The following is a 13,468-nucleotide window of genomic DNA, read 5'->3' as shown; positions in this document are numbered from 1 at the left end:
TGTAAAATGTAATCTATTGGGATGAAATTGACATTTTGAGATGTGATGATTTTGAACAGCTCGTCTTGAGTACTGAGGAGCAGTGTTTTTTGTTGTTGTTGTTCATACTATTTGTTGAACTCTTCACTTAGTGTATGGTTAACCTTGTGTGTATAAAGTTAACTGAAAATAGAAATTTGTTAAAAATAAGAATAGAAAGAGGAGAGGAAGGAGGAAGAATGGTGGGATTATGGGTGGAAAATAAGGTAGGAAGAATTACTATGTTCCTGAATTTGTATACATGATGCATGATGTTTGTATTCCTTAAATAAATCAAAATGAAAAAAGTTAAAGTCTTCAAAAACAGATGTTCCATTTCTGAGCCAATTCTGAATGAACCATCTTTTACCATAAAATATACATGAATTGAAGTTCTACAGATAATTTAAAGCACCAAGCATTGTTATACCTAGATATGTGCATAAAATTAAATTCACTATGCGTTCTGCTACATCATTTCTAGTAGTATAGATGGACTAAAAGCTTCTATGTTAAAATAAAAGAAAATCCCCTTGACTGCCACATTTTTTTGTCAAGTATCTTAACCTTACTGCAGTATTGATATAGTTGAGTATTCTCTTGTTTGGCTTGTAGACTACACTATTCTTTCCTATTTTCATTAAAAGTAGTCACCATTAACATTGCTTCACTGGAAAGTAAAGAATTCATAGATTTTACCTTTTAAGACGATCGAGCTCACTCAGATTGTTGTCATAAATCACTTGCAGTAGACTTCTAGTGAGTGAAAAGCCATTCTCAAACACTGGTCTAATCCCATACTCCGTGGAAGTCACTTTTTCATTTTCATTTTTTATTTCCTTTATATGCAAGGCAGGGCAGCTATTTTAAAAAGATCATTAACATGGCAATGTTTTTTACTCTACTGGGAAAGATTAAAGAAGCACAATTTTGACAAAATTCTTATTCTTCCCCAACTTAATTCATTTACTAACTCAAAACAAGATAGGAAGTGATAACTACTTGTAAAGAAAGGTGTACAGGAAATTTAAAAAATTACATGAAAATTGGGTGAAAAGTAGTTTTGATACAAAAACTTTGAAATCCAGGATGAATAATTTTTTTTTTTGAAAGGCAGAGTGGACAGTGAGAGAGAAAGAGACAGAGAGAAAGGTCTTCCTTTGCCGTTGGTTCACCCTCCAATGGCCGCCGCGGCCGGCGCGCTGCGGCCGGCGCACCGCGCTGATCTGATGGCAGGAGCCAGGTACTTATCCTGGTCCCCCATGGGGTGCAGGGCCCAAGTACTTGGGCCATCCTCCACTGCACTCCCTGGCCACAGCAGAGAGCTGGCCTGGAAGAGGGGCAACCGGGACAGAATCCGGTGCCCCGACCGGGACTAGAACCCGGTGTGCCGGTGCTGCAAGGCGGAGGATTAGCCTAGTGAGCCGCGGCGCTGGCCAGGCTGAATAATTTTTATAACATGCATTTTATACACTTACTGAACACACCTTGTTATATCTTCTTTGGAAAACAGGTAAAAACACAATTATGATATAAGGTAATATGGAAGGGTTGATATTGGGAGGGTGGTGTTTCACCTATTCGTTAATAAGCAGGGGGCTGGCGCTGTGGCATAGTGGGAAGAGCACTGCCTGCAGTGTTGGCATCCCGTATGGGTGCCAATTTGAGTCCCTGCTGTTCCACTTCTGATCCAGCTCTCTGCTGTGCTCTGGGAAGGAAGCGGAAGATGGACCAAGTCTTTGGGCCTGTGTACCTCCTTGGAAACCCGAAGGAAATTCCTGGCTCCTGGTTTCAAATCAGTGCAGCTCTAGCCACTGTGGCCATTTGAGGAGTGAACCAGCAGATGGAAGACCGCTCTCTGTCTCCCTTTCTCTGTCACTCTGTAACTCTGCCCTTTAATAATAAATCTTTATATATGTGTATATAAACATATATATATATATGTTTATACATATATAAACATACAGGGTAAGACATTCTTGTCCCATATCAAAGTGCCTGGATTTGAATCCTGGATTCACTATCAATTCCAGCTTTATAATATACTGGGAAACACCAGAAGATTGGTCCAAGTAGTTTAATCCCTGCCACTTTTATGCAAGACATGGTTTGGGTTGCTGACTATGGGCTTAAGCCTGGCTCAGTTATGGCCACTGAGGGAATTTATGGGGTGTATTAGAAGAGGGGAGTTATCTCTGACTGCTTCAGATTCTTTTTTAAAAATATTTATTTATTTATTATTTGAAAGGCAGAGTTACAGAGAGGCAGAGAGAGAGAAGTCTTCCATCCACTGATTCATTCCCCAAATGGCTGCAATGGTGAGAGCTAGGCTGATCTGAACCCAGGAGCCAGAAGCTGATTCCAGGTCTCCCACACAAGTGCAGGGACCCAAGGACTTGGGCCATCTTCTACTGCCTTCCCATGCCATAGCAGAGAGCTGGATCAGAAGTGGAGCAGTCGAGATTCAAATCAGCACCCATATATGATGCCAGCACCTCAGGCAACGGCTTCAGTAGCTACGCCAGAGTGCCAGCCCCTGTTTCAGACTCTTAAATAAAAAAGTGTTGATATTGGAAACTGATATCTGAGCACAGGAAAGCTTTACAAAGGAGGTAAAAAAAAAAAAGGAAAAAGAACTCATGAGGGAAAAATGTGGATGAAAACCATTTTATTTACAGAATGTGCAAACAAAGAGTAGGCATATGATATCTGATATATTTCTTTGGAATTTGCAAGAAAAATATAAAATACCTAAATCTATCATTGAGAGATGAGGCCTACACTAATTTTGAATGCTACACTAAAATATAGAGGTCCACAGTCTGTAAGCATAATATTCAGGTTTGGAAGTAGCAGTTATAATTGTGCTATATTTTTGGTTTTTTTGTGAAATATAATAATGCCAACCTTAGATGAAAATTTAACATTTAATTTTTTAATTTACTTTGACAGGCAGAGAGGCTGATGGAGTAGGAGGAGGGAGGGAGGAAGGAGCAGAAGAAGGGAGAGGGATCACCTATCCTCTGGGCCAGGGTGAAGTCAGGAGTCCAGAAATCAATCCTTGTTTCCTGCCTGGGTGCATGGACCCAAGTACTAGAGCCATCATCTGTTGATTTCCAGGATATTATATTTTATTATATAAGGTATAATAAAACATATATGTATATATAATAAAACATATATACATACACACATAAATGTAGACTACTAGAGTCGAAAGATTACAAATGTATATAATTGCCAACTAAAATAAATAGAATGAACCCAGATAAAATCAATTTTTGAGTATTATTCTAATGTCTAAAAAAACTCAAAGGATAAGCTGCATTCACTCAAGTAATAAAAAATTATTGAGTAGCTGCTCATTGCATGCATGTTAGGGCCTCTTCTATGTACAAAAGATATGGCAGTGAAAAGACAAAATCCAACACAAAAGAGTAAAGCAAAAACATTAGCAATGAACAAGCTATATAAAAACAAAATACAGTATGTTAGAGGAAGAGAACAAAAGCAGAGAAACGATGTTTTCCATGTTTAAGGGAGGTGTGGACATATTAGAAGGCCAAAGAAGATCTTGCTTAGGAAGAAAAACATTGAAGGAAGGAAAGGAATCAGCCAGGTGGACATCTAAGGAAGAATCTTCAAACACAGAAGGAGCCCAGGTATGTTTAAGGAATAGTGAAAATTTCTGTAGCATAAGTAGAATGAAGGAGATGGAAAATCACAAATTGAAATCACAGCGATAAGGAGGAGTGAGGTCACAACATGTATTGCCTTGTAGGCATTAGAAAGAAGTTTAGTATGTGAAGTCAAATGAAATCACCAGGTTTTAAGTAGAAAAAAATGACATAATCTGACTTTAAGAGATCCCCTGTGTTAAAATTTAATGAAAAGAGGATTTATGAAAAAATAAACAAGAAAATCACTGAGGAATCTACAAACTAATATAGACAGCAGCTGATGCTGACTTGGATATGATGTATCTAGTTTCTGGACATATTGTGAAGGAATACTTGACAACATGTGCTGTCACATAAAGGCTGAGGTCTAAGAATGCTCCAAGGCTGTTGGTAGAACAGATGAAAGAGTTGCCATTCGCTGAAGTAGGAAAAACTATATGAGGGGCTGCTATGAACAAGAACATCATTAGCACAGCACTAGGCTAAATTTTAAATACTGAATAAATGACCAAAGAGAAGTGTTGAGTAGGCAGGTTATTATCTAAAATATGGAATTAAGGAGAGAGATCTAAGTTGCAGTTAAAAATTCATAATTCATTTGCATAAACAAGATAGTGAAACCATGAGAGAAAAGATCAAAGACAGCCTTGGGATATATCCATGTTTTAAAAGTAGAAGATGAGAGAAACAAGGGAAACAACACAGGATGGAGTAGAAAAGAAACAGAAAGAGACTGGTTGAGAATTATACCCTGAAAGCCAAGTCAAGAAATGATCTTGAAGGAAAAGTGTTCTACAGACATAATAAAATGTTACAAAATCTAAGCTGAGACTTAATGCCCAAATATGTTTAGCTTGTCCTAAAATAGTCTGTCCACAAATATAAGACCATAAGTAATTGTTATTTTCCTATTGTTTCAAACTATATTGACAAAATGTATTATTTGAAAAGAATTTTTTAAAGATGTTTTACCCTCAAAGGATCAAATATTCTGAGTGGTTCATTAAAATGAGAGCCTGTGACAGCACTTTGCCACAGAGGGTTAAGCCACCATATGAAGTGCCACAATCCCATATGGGCCAGTTCGAGTCCTGATTTCTCTGCTTCCAATTCAGCTCCCTGCTAAGGTGCCTGGGAAATCAGTGGAGGACTGTCCAAGTTTTTGGGCTCATGCAACCATATGAGAGACCTGAAACAAATGCCTGGCTTCAGGCTGGCCCAGGTCCAGCCATTGCTGCCATTTGGGGAGCAAACCAGTGGATGCAAGATCTCTCTGTATCTCTTTCTCTGTCCCTCTAACTAGAAAAAGAGAGAAAGAGAGAGAGAGAGAGAGAGAGAGAAAGAGAAAAATAGAGAAAAAAGAGAGAGAGAGAGAGAGAAGGGAGGGAGGGAAGGAAGGAAGGGGGGAAGGGGAAAGGGAAGAAGGAGGGAAGGAAGGAAGGAGGGAAGGAATATTTAATGAAAAGAAAAGGAGACCTTGGAAAGTACTACAACATAGATTAAAAATCAGTGGCAATCCAGAGAAAACCTGTTTTGGAGGGGTTGTGGGAATGTAAACAACTGGAGTGAGTCCAAGAGTGAAGAGAAAGTCAATTTGAGTCAGGGAATAGAGACAGTTCTCCCAAGGAGATCACTGCTAAGGCCATGATCATTGAAGATCTATTTTTCTCCATGTTTAACCGAATTTTTCAATCCTCGCATAATGATTTTAGGGAATATTTGTGATTCTCTAAAGTTGTTGGAACTAAAAATGTTCTGATCAAAGCAGTAAATAATTCATAAACTTAAGGAAGTGAATTCCTTTAAAAGTTCCTCATTAGGTATTATATAACTGATTATTACTATTCTGCTGATAATATTGAAAATCTAAATTTTTCAAGGGCGACTTCTGGGTTGCTTAAAAGCCAGGAGGCAGGAGATTCTTCCATGTCTCCCACATGGGTGCAGGGTCCCATGCACCTGGGCCATCTTTGGCTGCTTTACCAGGCAAGTTAGTACAGAGCAGGATCAGAAGAAGAGCAGCCAGGATTTGAACTGGCACCCATATGGGATGACAACACTGCAGGTGGAAGTTTAAGTTGTATGCCACTGCACCAGCTCCACAACTAGAGTTTTTGTAAGCTTTATTTGATGTCACTCCTGAAAAATACAGTATGATACATTCTGAAACATTCTTTAGCCTGTAGTCCATCTTCTAAAGGAAGATTTATTGCATTAGCAGTACCAATGTTTTGGCATAGGTTCAGTAAAACCGTGCCCAAGAATAAATCCAGCTGAATCTTTCCTAGTACTGTTCATAAAGTTTTAGTGATATTAAGCCACACTAATTACCTTATAGTCTATGGAGGATTTCGCACCACAACTATAGAGACCTTCTGATGCCAAAAGCCTAAAATATTCATTATCTGGTTCTTTACAGAAAAAGTTTACAACTCCTGCTTTAGCAGATCAAACATCCTTTGACGCATTTGAGAAGGTTTACCTAACAAACTGAAATGCTTATAAGGAATATGGACCACAGTATGCAAATACCCAATAATGCTCAAATTATTTTATAGATTCTATATTTTAATATTTAGGCTCAAATTGGGATCAAAACTCAAAAATAAAATAGGTATTGGTTATAAGAAGTACAAGTGTCCCACGGACTCCCCTTTTGCAACTCAGCAGATATGGTATTTTAATAAAATATGCTTAAGATGCATCACCAAACTAGTTACATTAAATATTCTCTAGTTGTGAAAAAGCAGTGTACTATAGATAAAACCTCATTTTTAAAAATGGTTGCATATTGCGTTCTTTTATTGGTATGACAATTTATTTCTATTTTGATTGGTATTTAGACTGATTCTAAATTTTTGATAAACAATGTTATTGTAAATGTCATGTACATAGGCAACATGTTTTATTAACCTATTTTCATTTTATTTGGAAGGCAGAGAAACACATCTAGATAGACTAACATATTAAGAAAGATTTTCCATCTGCTGTTTCATTCACAAATACCCAGGACAGCCAGGACTGGGCAAGGATCCCCAAGGGTCTGAATTTCCACCCAGGTCTCTTTAAGTGGGTGTGGACACCCAAGTACTGGAGCCACCATCTACTGCCTCCCATGAGATACACTCTTAGGAAGGTAGATAGGGGCCGGCGCCATGGCTCAATGGGCTAATCCTCCATCTGCGGCGCTGGCACACAGGGTTCTAGTCCTGGTCAGGGCACCGGATTCTGTCCCGGTTGTTCCTCTTCCAGTCCAGCTCTCTGCTGTGGCCAGGGAGTGTAGTGGAGGATGGCCCAAGTGCTAGGGCCCTGCACCCCATGGGAGACCAGGAGAAGCACCTGGCTCCTGGCTTTGGATCAGCGCGGTGCGCCGGCCGCAGCGCACCAGCCACAGCGGACATTGGAGGGTGAAACAACAGAAAAGGAAGACCTTTCTCTCTGTCTCTCTCTCACTGTCCACTCTGCCTGTCAAAAAAATAAAAATAAAAAAAAAATAAAGGAAGGTAGATAGGAAGCAGAGAAGTATGGACTCAGACCACCTTCATATAGGAAGAGTGCATGTCACTGGCCCTGCAACATATTTGTATAAATATCTTTATCATATGTGTTTTACATCCTTAACACTAATTGTCCTATTACATCTTACATAATAGATGATGACAATACATCATAAATGTCATTAACTTATGGGTGTAGTAGGGTACAATAGACCATACTATGCTATCTTGTCAGGTCTAATCCCAGAGTGAAGTTGCTACAAGGGCAAAGAATGGTTTATTTCAAATTTTGACATGTGCTCTTAAGCTATCCTTCAAAGAGTCTTATAATTGTATTTACCAACAGTAGATAATAACTTTTCCCTCACATTTGCCAACTATTAACTTTTAAACAAATACTTAGCAGTATGGTTTGCAAATATTATTTGTTTCTTGATATATTTCTAATTCCAAAGCATGGAATAAAATCCTTAGTAAAAATATGTTAATCATAGATAATAACCCAATTAGAAGTGGCTTTATAGCACAATAAAAATCACATCACCTAATGTTAAATATTGCTATAGACTTACGAATAATATTCTTCACTCTTCTTAGTGGCAGATTGCTGGTTGTCAAGGTCCCCACTCTGTCTCTGCTGATTCAGTCCACAACCATCACTGTCCTCAGGAGGAGCAGCACTTTCATGCAAGTTTCTTAACCCTTCCATTTCCTTACTTTGGCAACGCTGCCCTTTTTCTTCAAACTTTAATGAAAGTTTCATATTAAAATCGCTGTTAGTACATAAATATAAACATTTTTGTGTTCATTTATTATTCATTTTATGTAGCACATTTATTGCTACATAAATGTTTTACATACACTGTTTTCTACTACAGTGACAGAAAAAAATTTTGAACATCCTGCTACTGGTTGGAAAAAGTTTATCAATAATACTTTGGATATTACACATGTTACAATTCTTCAATAAAACAACAATGGAAACTGGAGAAACAATTCACCTCCAATAATTAGCTCTTACAATACACCACAGGCAATAGACAGTGTGCTAGAATCCTACAATGGTCTTAAAATGCTAATGTAAATTTCTGGTATTATTGATATTATTATTTTTTTTGACAGGCAGAGTGGACAGTGAGAGACAGAGAAAGAGAGAAAGGTCTTCCTTTTGCCGTTGGTTCACCCTCCAATGGCCGCCGTGGCTGGCGCACCGCACTGATCCAAAGGCAGGAGCCAGGTGCTTCTCCTGGTCTCCCATGGTGTTCATGTTCAGGTAGGGTTATGATAAATAACCCTACACTTCTTAAATATTTATTTACATATGAGAGAGAGAGAGCACTTTCATCTGTTGGTTCCTTCCCCAGATGGCTGCAATGGCAAACACTGGGCAAGGCTGAAGTCAAGTGTCAGGAACTGCATCCAGGACTCCCAGATCAGTAGTAGGGGGCCAAGCACTTGGGTCTTCCTCCACTGTCTTCCTCACGCCATTATCAGGGAGTCAGATTGGAAGTAAGAAGCCAGATTATGAATTGTCACCAAGTGGGATGCTGGCATCAAAGGTGGCAGCTTTACCCACTATGTAACGTCAGTTCCCTTTTAAAATATTTATTTATTTATTTGAAAGTAACAGAGAAAGACAACCCTATAACTTAACTACATTGTAATAAACTTTAATCCTGGAAACATCAATTTTGAAAAAATCTAGAAAGACCAACATTTAGAATTCAAGAAATTTCCTTACAACATTATTGGATAAAAAGATTAGCTATTATGCAAAATGAGCCCATTTTTTCTATTTTATGAAGCAAAGCTTATGAGCATAGTGCCAAGTGTATACAGTGAAAAACACAGCAGTCTCTAAGAAAACAGGACAAGCAGTGGCATATGAATATGCCACACATCATAAGCAACAACTTCTGTTTAAGTGCTTCACACAGAAATGAAGAACCAAGCCAGAGTCTGATATAACTAGAGAAAGAACACAATTAAAGGGACCAAAAATTCACTAGGTTAACAAAGGACTGATTTGCTAGGAATCATCCTGATGGGAGGATCTAAAATTCTTTTTAACTGGGTTTGCTCTTCAAAGTAACAAACATTTTAAGATTATTGATACTGGCACAAGGAATTAATTGTCCAAGATAATCATGTTTAACATATTTTTTATCCAAGAACTGTTGAGGAGGAAGATGTACTTCATGGAAGTTCAAAGTGATTACTGCACCTAAGACACTCGCCATGAATTCTAGTCAATGAAATGTATTTGTGCTGCATGTTATATACTTTAGTTTCAGCATTACAGCTCATGGAAATTTTGGTGCATTCTGCTTCATTTCTGAATTTAAAACTTTTGACAATTCTCCAAAATGTCAAAGATGGTACTTCCTCATTTTATGCTTTTATTTCTATCCACATTTCACTATCTAGTATGTTTATTAACCTGTATGGAAGCAATAAGAGAAACACGTAAAATATGTCACTTTCTGTCATTGTCACCTGGATTTTATATTAACCATCCAGATTTACAGGATTTGACGATGCAGGTCTCTAGTAACAGCAAGGAGGCTTCCCCTCTGTGCTCTAAGCTATTTTTTCTCTCATTGCTTTTATAATTATTTTTTCCATAGACAATAACTTTTAAAGTATTCACAGATCATTAAAACTTTAATATTATAACATTCTTAACCATTGGGTTCACAAAGGTGTAAAACAAAGCTTTAGAAAACTATGTTGCCAGGCCGGTGCTGTGTCCTTGGGCCCCTGCACCCACGTAGGAAGCCCGGAAGAAGCTCCTGGCTCCTAGCTTCGGATCAGCGCAGCTCCAGCCATTGTGGCCATCTGGGGAGTGAATCAGAGGATGGAAGACCTCTCTCTTTGTCTTTACCTCTCTCTGCAACTCTGTCTTTCAAATAAATAAAGTAAATCTTAATTTAAAAAAACTACGTTTCCAGCAATATTTTTCCCTTTAGATCCTGGGATATTTGATATTCAGAAAAGGGATACATGCTCACTAAAATATATCCGTCCAAGTTTGCCACACCTCAAAAGAAGAGGGAATGTCATGAATTGTTAGTGAGAGATACTGAAAAATAAGCTTCCCTCATTTTACAGTCACTAAGCATATAATTTCATAGACGGAAGGCATGAAGTAATTAAGTGTTCTGGCCCCATTATCTACTGATAATGGGAATAAAACTTCAAAAGGTTAAATGATTCAGACAAAGTACACAGAGTGGCTTTTCCTAGCATTTTATGGCACTAACAGAAAACACACATTCTATAACACTGAATCAGATACATTACCAGAGAAAATAACCAAATTAATCACAGAAATGAGCAGTGTGACTTTGTCAAAATACTCCAATGCCTTCAGGGTGAGGAGCATGAAGAGAGGCTTTATCTACCCTTACCTATAAGAGGATATCTGTAGATTTTTACATACCTATAAAACTGTAAGTACTCCAGAATGTAGCATCCTAATTTAGAGACAAACATTGAACTTCTGGTGGTGGTTTATGATACTTATAAAAGTCTAATTCACCAGAAATACTTGTGTAAGCATAAAAGTTACATGAAAGTGTATGTAAGTGTTTGAAAAAAATCTTTAAAATAGTCATGTTGGAACACAAAGTTCCATGTACTTTAACTGAATCAGATAAAGTTGTACAATAGACAAGGCACAATAAACAGACTCACTATGCTTGTAATATGTTTCACAACACTCAAGGCCAGGTACATGCTAATATTCACTCTCAAACAATGGTTCCTTCCCACGGTATGCTCACTGGATCCCACATATTCATATTTTAATATGTAATCAATACAATTCACACAAGATGATCCAAGTAGTTGGTTTCCTGAACCCGCATAAGGGACTCAGATGAAGTTTCTGGCTCCTGATTTAGGTCTAGTGCAGTCCTGGCCAAAGTGGCCAATTGTGGAGTGAAACAGTTGATTAAAGCTCACTCTTGCTCGTGCTCTCTCTCTTCCTCTCTCTCTCCCTCCCTCCCTTCTCCCATATCTCCCTCCTCCCTCTTCCAAAACTCTGCTTTTCAAATAAATAAGTGAATCTTTAAAAAATAGATAACTGTAATTTATTGTTAAGCCAATCAAAATGGCTAGGGCTTATTAAAATTTTTAAAAAATCTTTATACTTATTCTGGTTCAGAAAGTCATAGAGTATTCAGTTAAATTATTTGCCCAGGTTAAAGGTCACTGGGAAGAATTAAATAATAAAAACTATGAAGATTTTTTTAACTGTAATTTAGAGAGCAACATCATTGTGTACATAAGCTTTTTCTAGGTAGAAAATCACAATGGATCAGGTAATTGACACAGGCAAATAGTAGAGTATCAACAAGGGAACCTCTCTGTATTTTGCAAGTTAAACTTTTTCACCAAGGCCAGAAACTACTTGTAATGAGACTACCTCATTCTTTTTAAAAATCTACTTTAATGTATTGGAAAGTCAGAGAGAGGGAGAGAGGGAGAGAGGGAGAGGGGGAGAGAAAGAGACAAACTCTGCTGGTTCTCTACAACTACCCACAATAAGCATGACTAGGCCAGGCAAAGGCCAGAAGCTGGGAACCTAAAGGTACATCTCTCACAGGAGCGTGAGAGAAACAAGTACTTGAGCCATCACCTGCTTCCCAGGGTATGCATTACTGGAAGACAGAACTGGAGCAGCACTTGGACATAAACCCTGGAACTGTGATATGGAATGTTAGTATCCCAAGTGGTATCTTAATGACTATGACAAATGTCCATCTTATCCTACCTCATTCTTAAATCTACACATATTTTGCTGCAGTACTTCATTTTGATGTTTTGTCCCTATGTGAGGGAGAAGAACAAATAATTTCTTTTTTTTTTTTAATTTTTTTTGACAGGTAGAGTTATAGACAGGGAGAGGGAGAGACAGAGAGAAAAGTCTTCCTTTGATTGGTTCACTCCCCAAACGGCCGCCTCAGCCAGTGCTACGCTGATCCGAAGCCAGGAGCCAGGTGCTTCCTCCTGGTCTCCCATGTGGGTGGAGGGCCCAAGGACTTGGGTCATCCTCCACTGCCTTCCCGGGCCACAGCAGAGAGCTGGACTGGAAGAGGAGCAGCTGGGACTAGAACCCAGGGCCCATATGGGATTCTGGCGCCACAGGCGGAGGATAAGCCAGGTGAGCCATGGTGCCGGCCTGTGTAATAGGTTTTTAAAAATGTTATTGAACACCATATCTAGAATTGTTTGCCTCTTTCAAGAAAATGATTAGCTATATGATACAACAGCTTCTAAGATTTTGTCTAATAAGCAGTTAACATGTTTTTAATTAAGCATTAAATTATGATCTTTTGATACATATATACACACCTACATATATTATATACATATATATAAATATCTGGTATGGAAAGTCATTTTGATTGGTATATGCTATGATACACACAAAAATATGAAATCAGAAGTTTACGTTTTTACATACCTGCTTATTTTCACTTCCATCAAGCCATTCTTGTTCTTCCTTGGGTGCTGTTTTAATGTCATTATTTGTTGGAGAAGACTTGACATTTTTTAACTCAAGTTCTGTGCTTTTATATTGATTAGTATTGCAGTGAGGAAGGAAATGCCTCTTGAGATGTTTTGGTATTGGTTTTAACTTGATTCTGCCTGTAACTACAAAACACTAGACTTTATTATTTGAATCATATGCTTCAATTGTTTAGTTTGGGTAAGCCACAAGTCCAAAATGTTTTCTGGGCCACTGAGGTGAGGCACATATCCAGGGTCTAATTCAATTAGTGATATTTTGTTTAATATTTTTTTGGCATTTACACAGGTAACTCTAGTGTCCCTTACAGATCTATATTTCTACTTAAATATGTTAATTATCAGTGAGAGGAAAGCTACAATCTTAAAAAAATAGCAAATAACTCATTTTATCAATCGAAAGCTTAAGCTTAATCTTTCATTGAATATTTAATTCTTTAAGAAATACCTCTGACTTCCAAATTATCAGCAAACAACTTGAGGAGACAGCAGATATCTTCCTGTGTACTAAATATAATCATGTAAGCCACTCAGAAGTTTATGCTAAATACCAGCCCACACAAAATTATCTATACTCTTGTCTCTACTGTTTATATGTGAACTCGAGCTCAAGAATAAAAATGATTTTCTGAATTATATCCTGTTGACTTTAGGTGGCATAAGAGGAGTAATCCAAAAGTGAACCCTGGAACAAAATGATGTTTGAAAGTCACACTATGAAATTATGCAGTCACACAG

At 37.9% G+C, this 13,468-nt stretch overlaps 1 protein-coding gene across 1 annotated transcript in view; it reads right to left on the bottom strand.

The window, feature by feature from the left end:
• Positions 1-13,468, bottom strand: part of LOC149122803 (uncharacterized) — a 104,184-nt gene that overhangs the window by 74,071 nt on the left and 16,645 nt on the right. Inside the window, exons 6-8 of the mRNA XM_089311845.1 lie at positions 12,666-12,856; positions 7,768-7,940; positions 718-879 (exon numbers count right to left, since the gene is read on the bottom strand). Coding sequence (XP_089167971.1) covers positions 718-879; positions 7,768-7,940; positions 12,666-12,856 — 526 coding nt within the window. The remainder of the gene's footprint in view (positions 1-717; positions 880-7,767; positions 7,941-12,665; positions 12,857-13,468) is intronic.

The sequence above is a fragment of the Oryctolagus cuniculus genome, chromosome 13, assembly GCF_051225735.1.
Source record: "Oryctolagus cuniculus isolate XC-2025 breed Fujian yellow rabbit chromosome 13, ASM5122573v1, whole genome shotgun sequence".
Taxonomy (NCBI): Eukaryota; Metazoa; Chordata; class Mammalia; order Lagomorpha; family Leporidae; genus Oryctolagus; species Oryctolagus cuniculus.
This window is presented reverse-complemented; position numbering and strand designations above follow the sequence as displayed.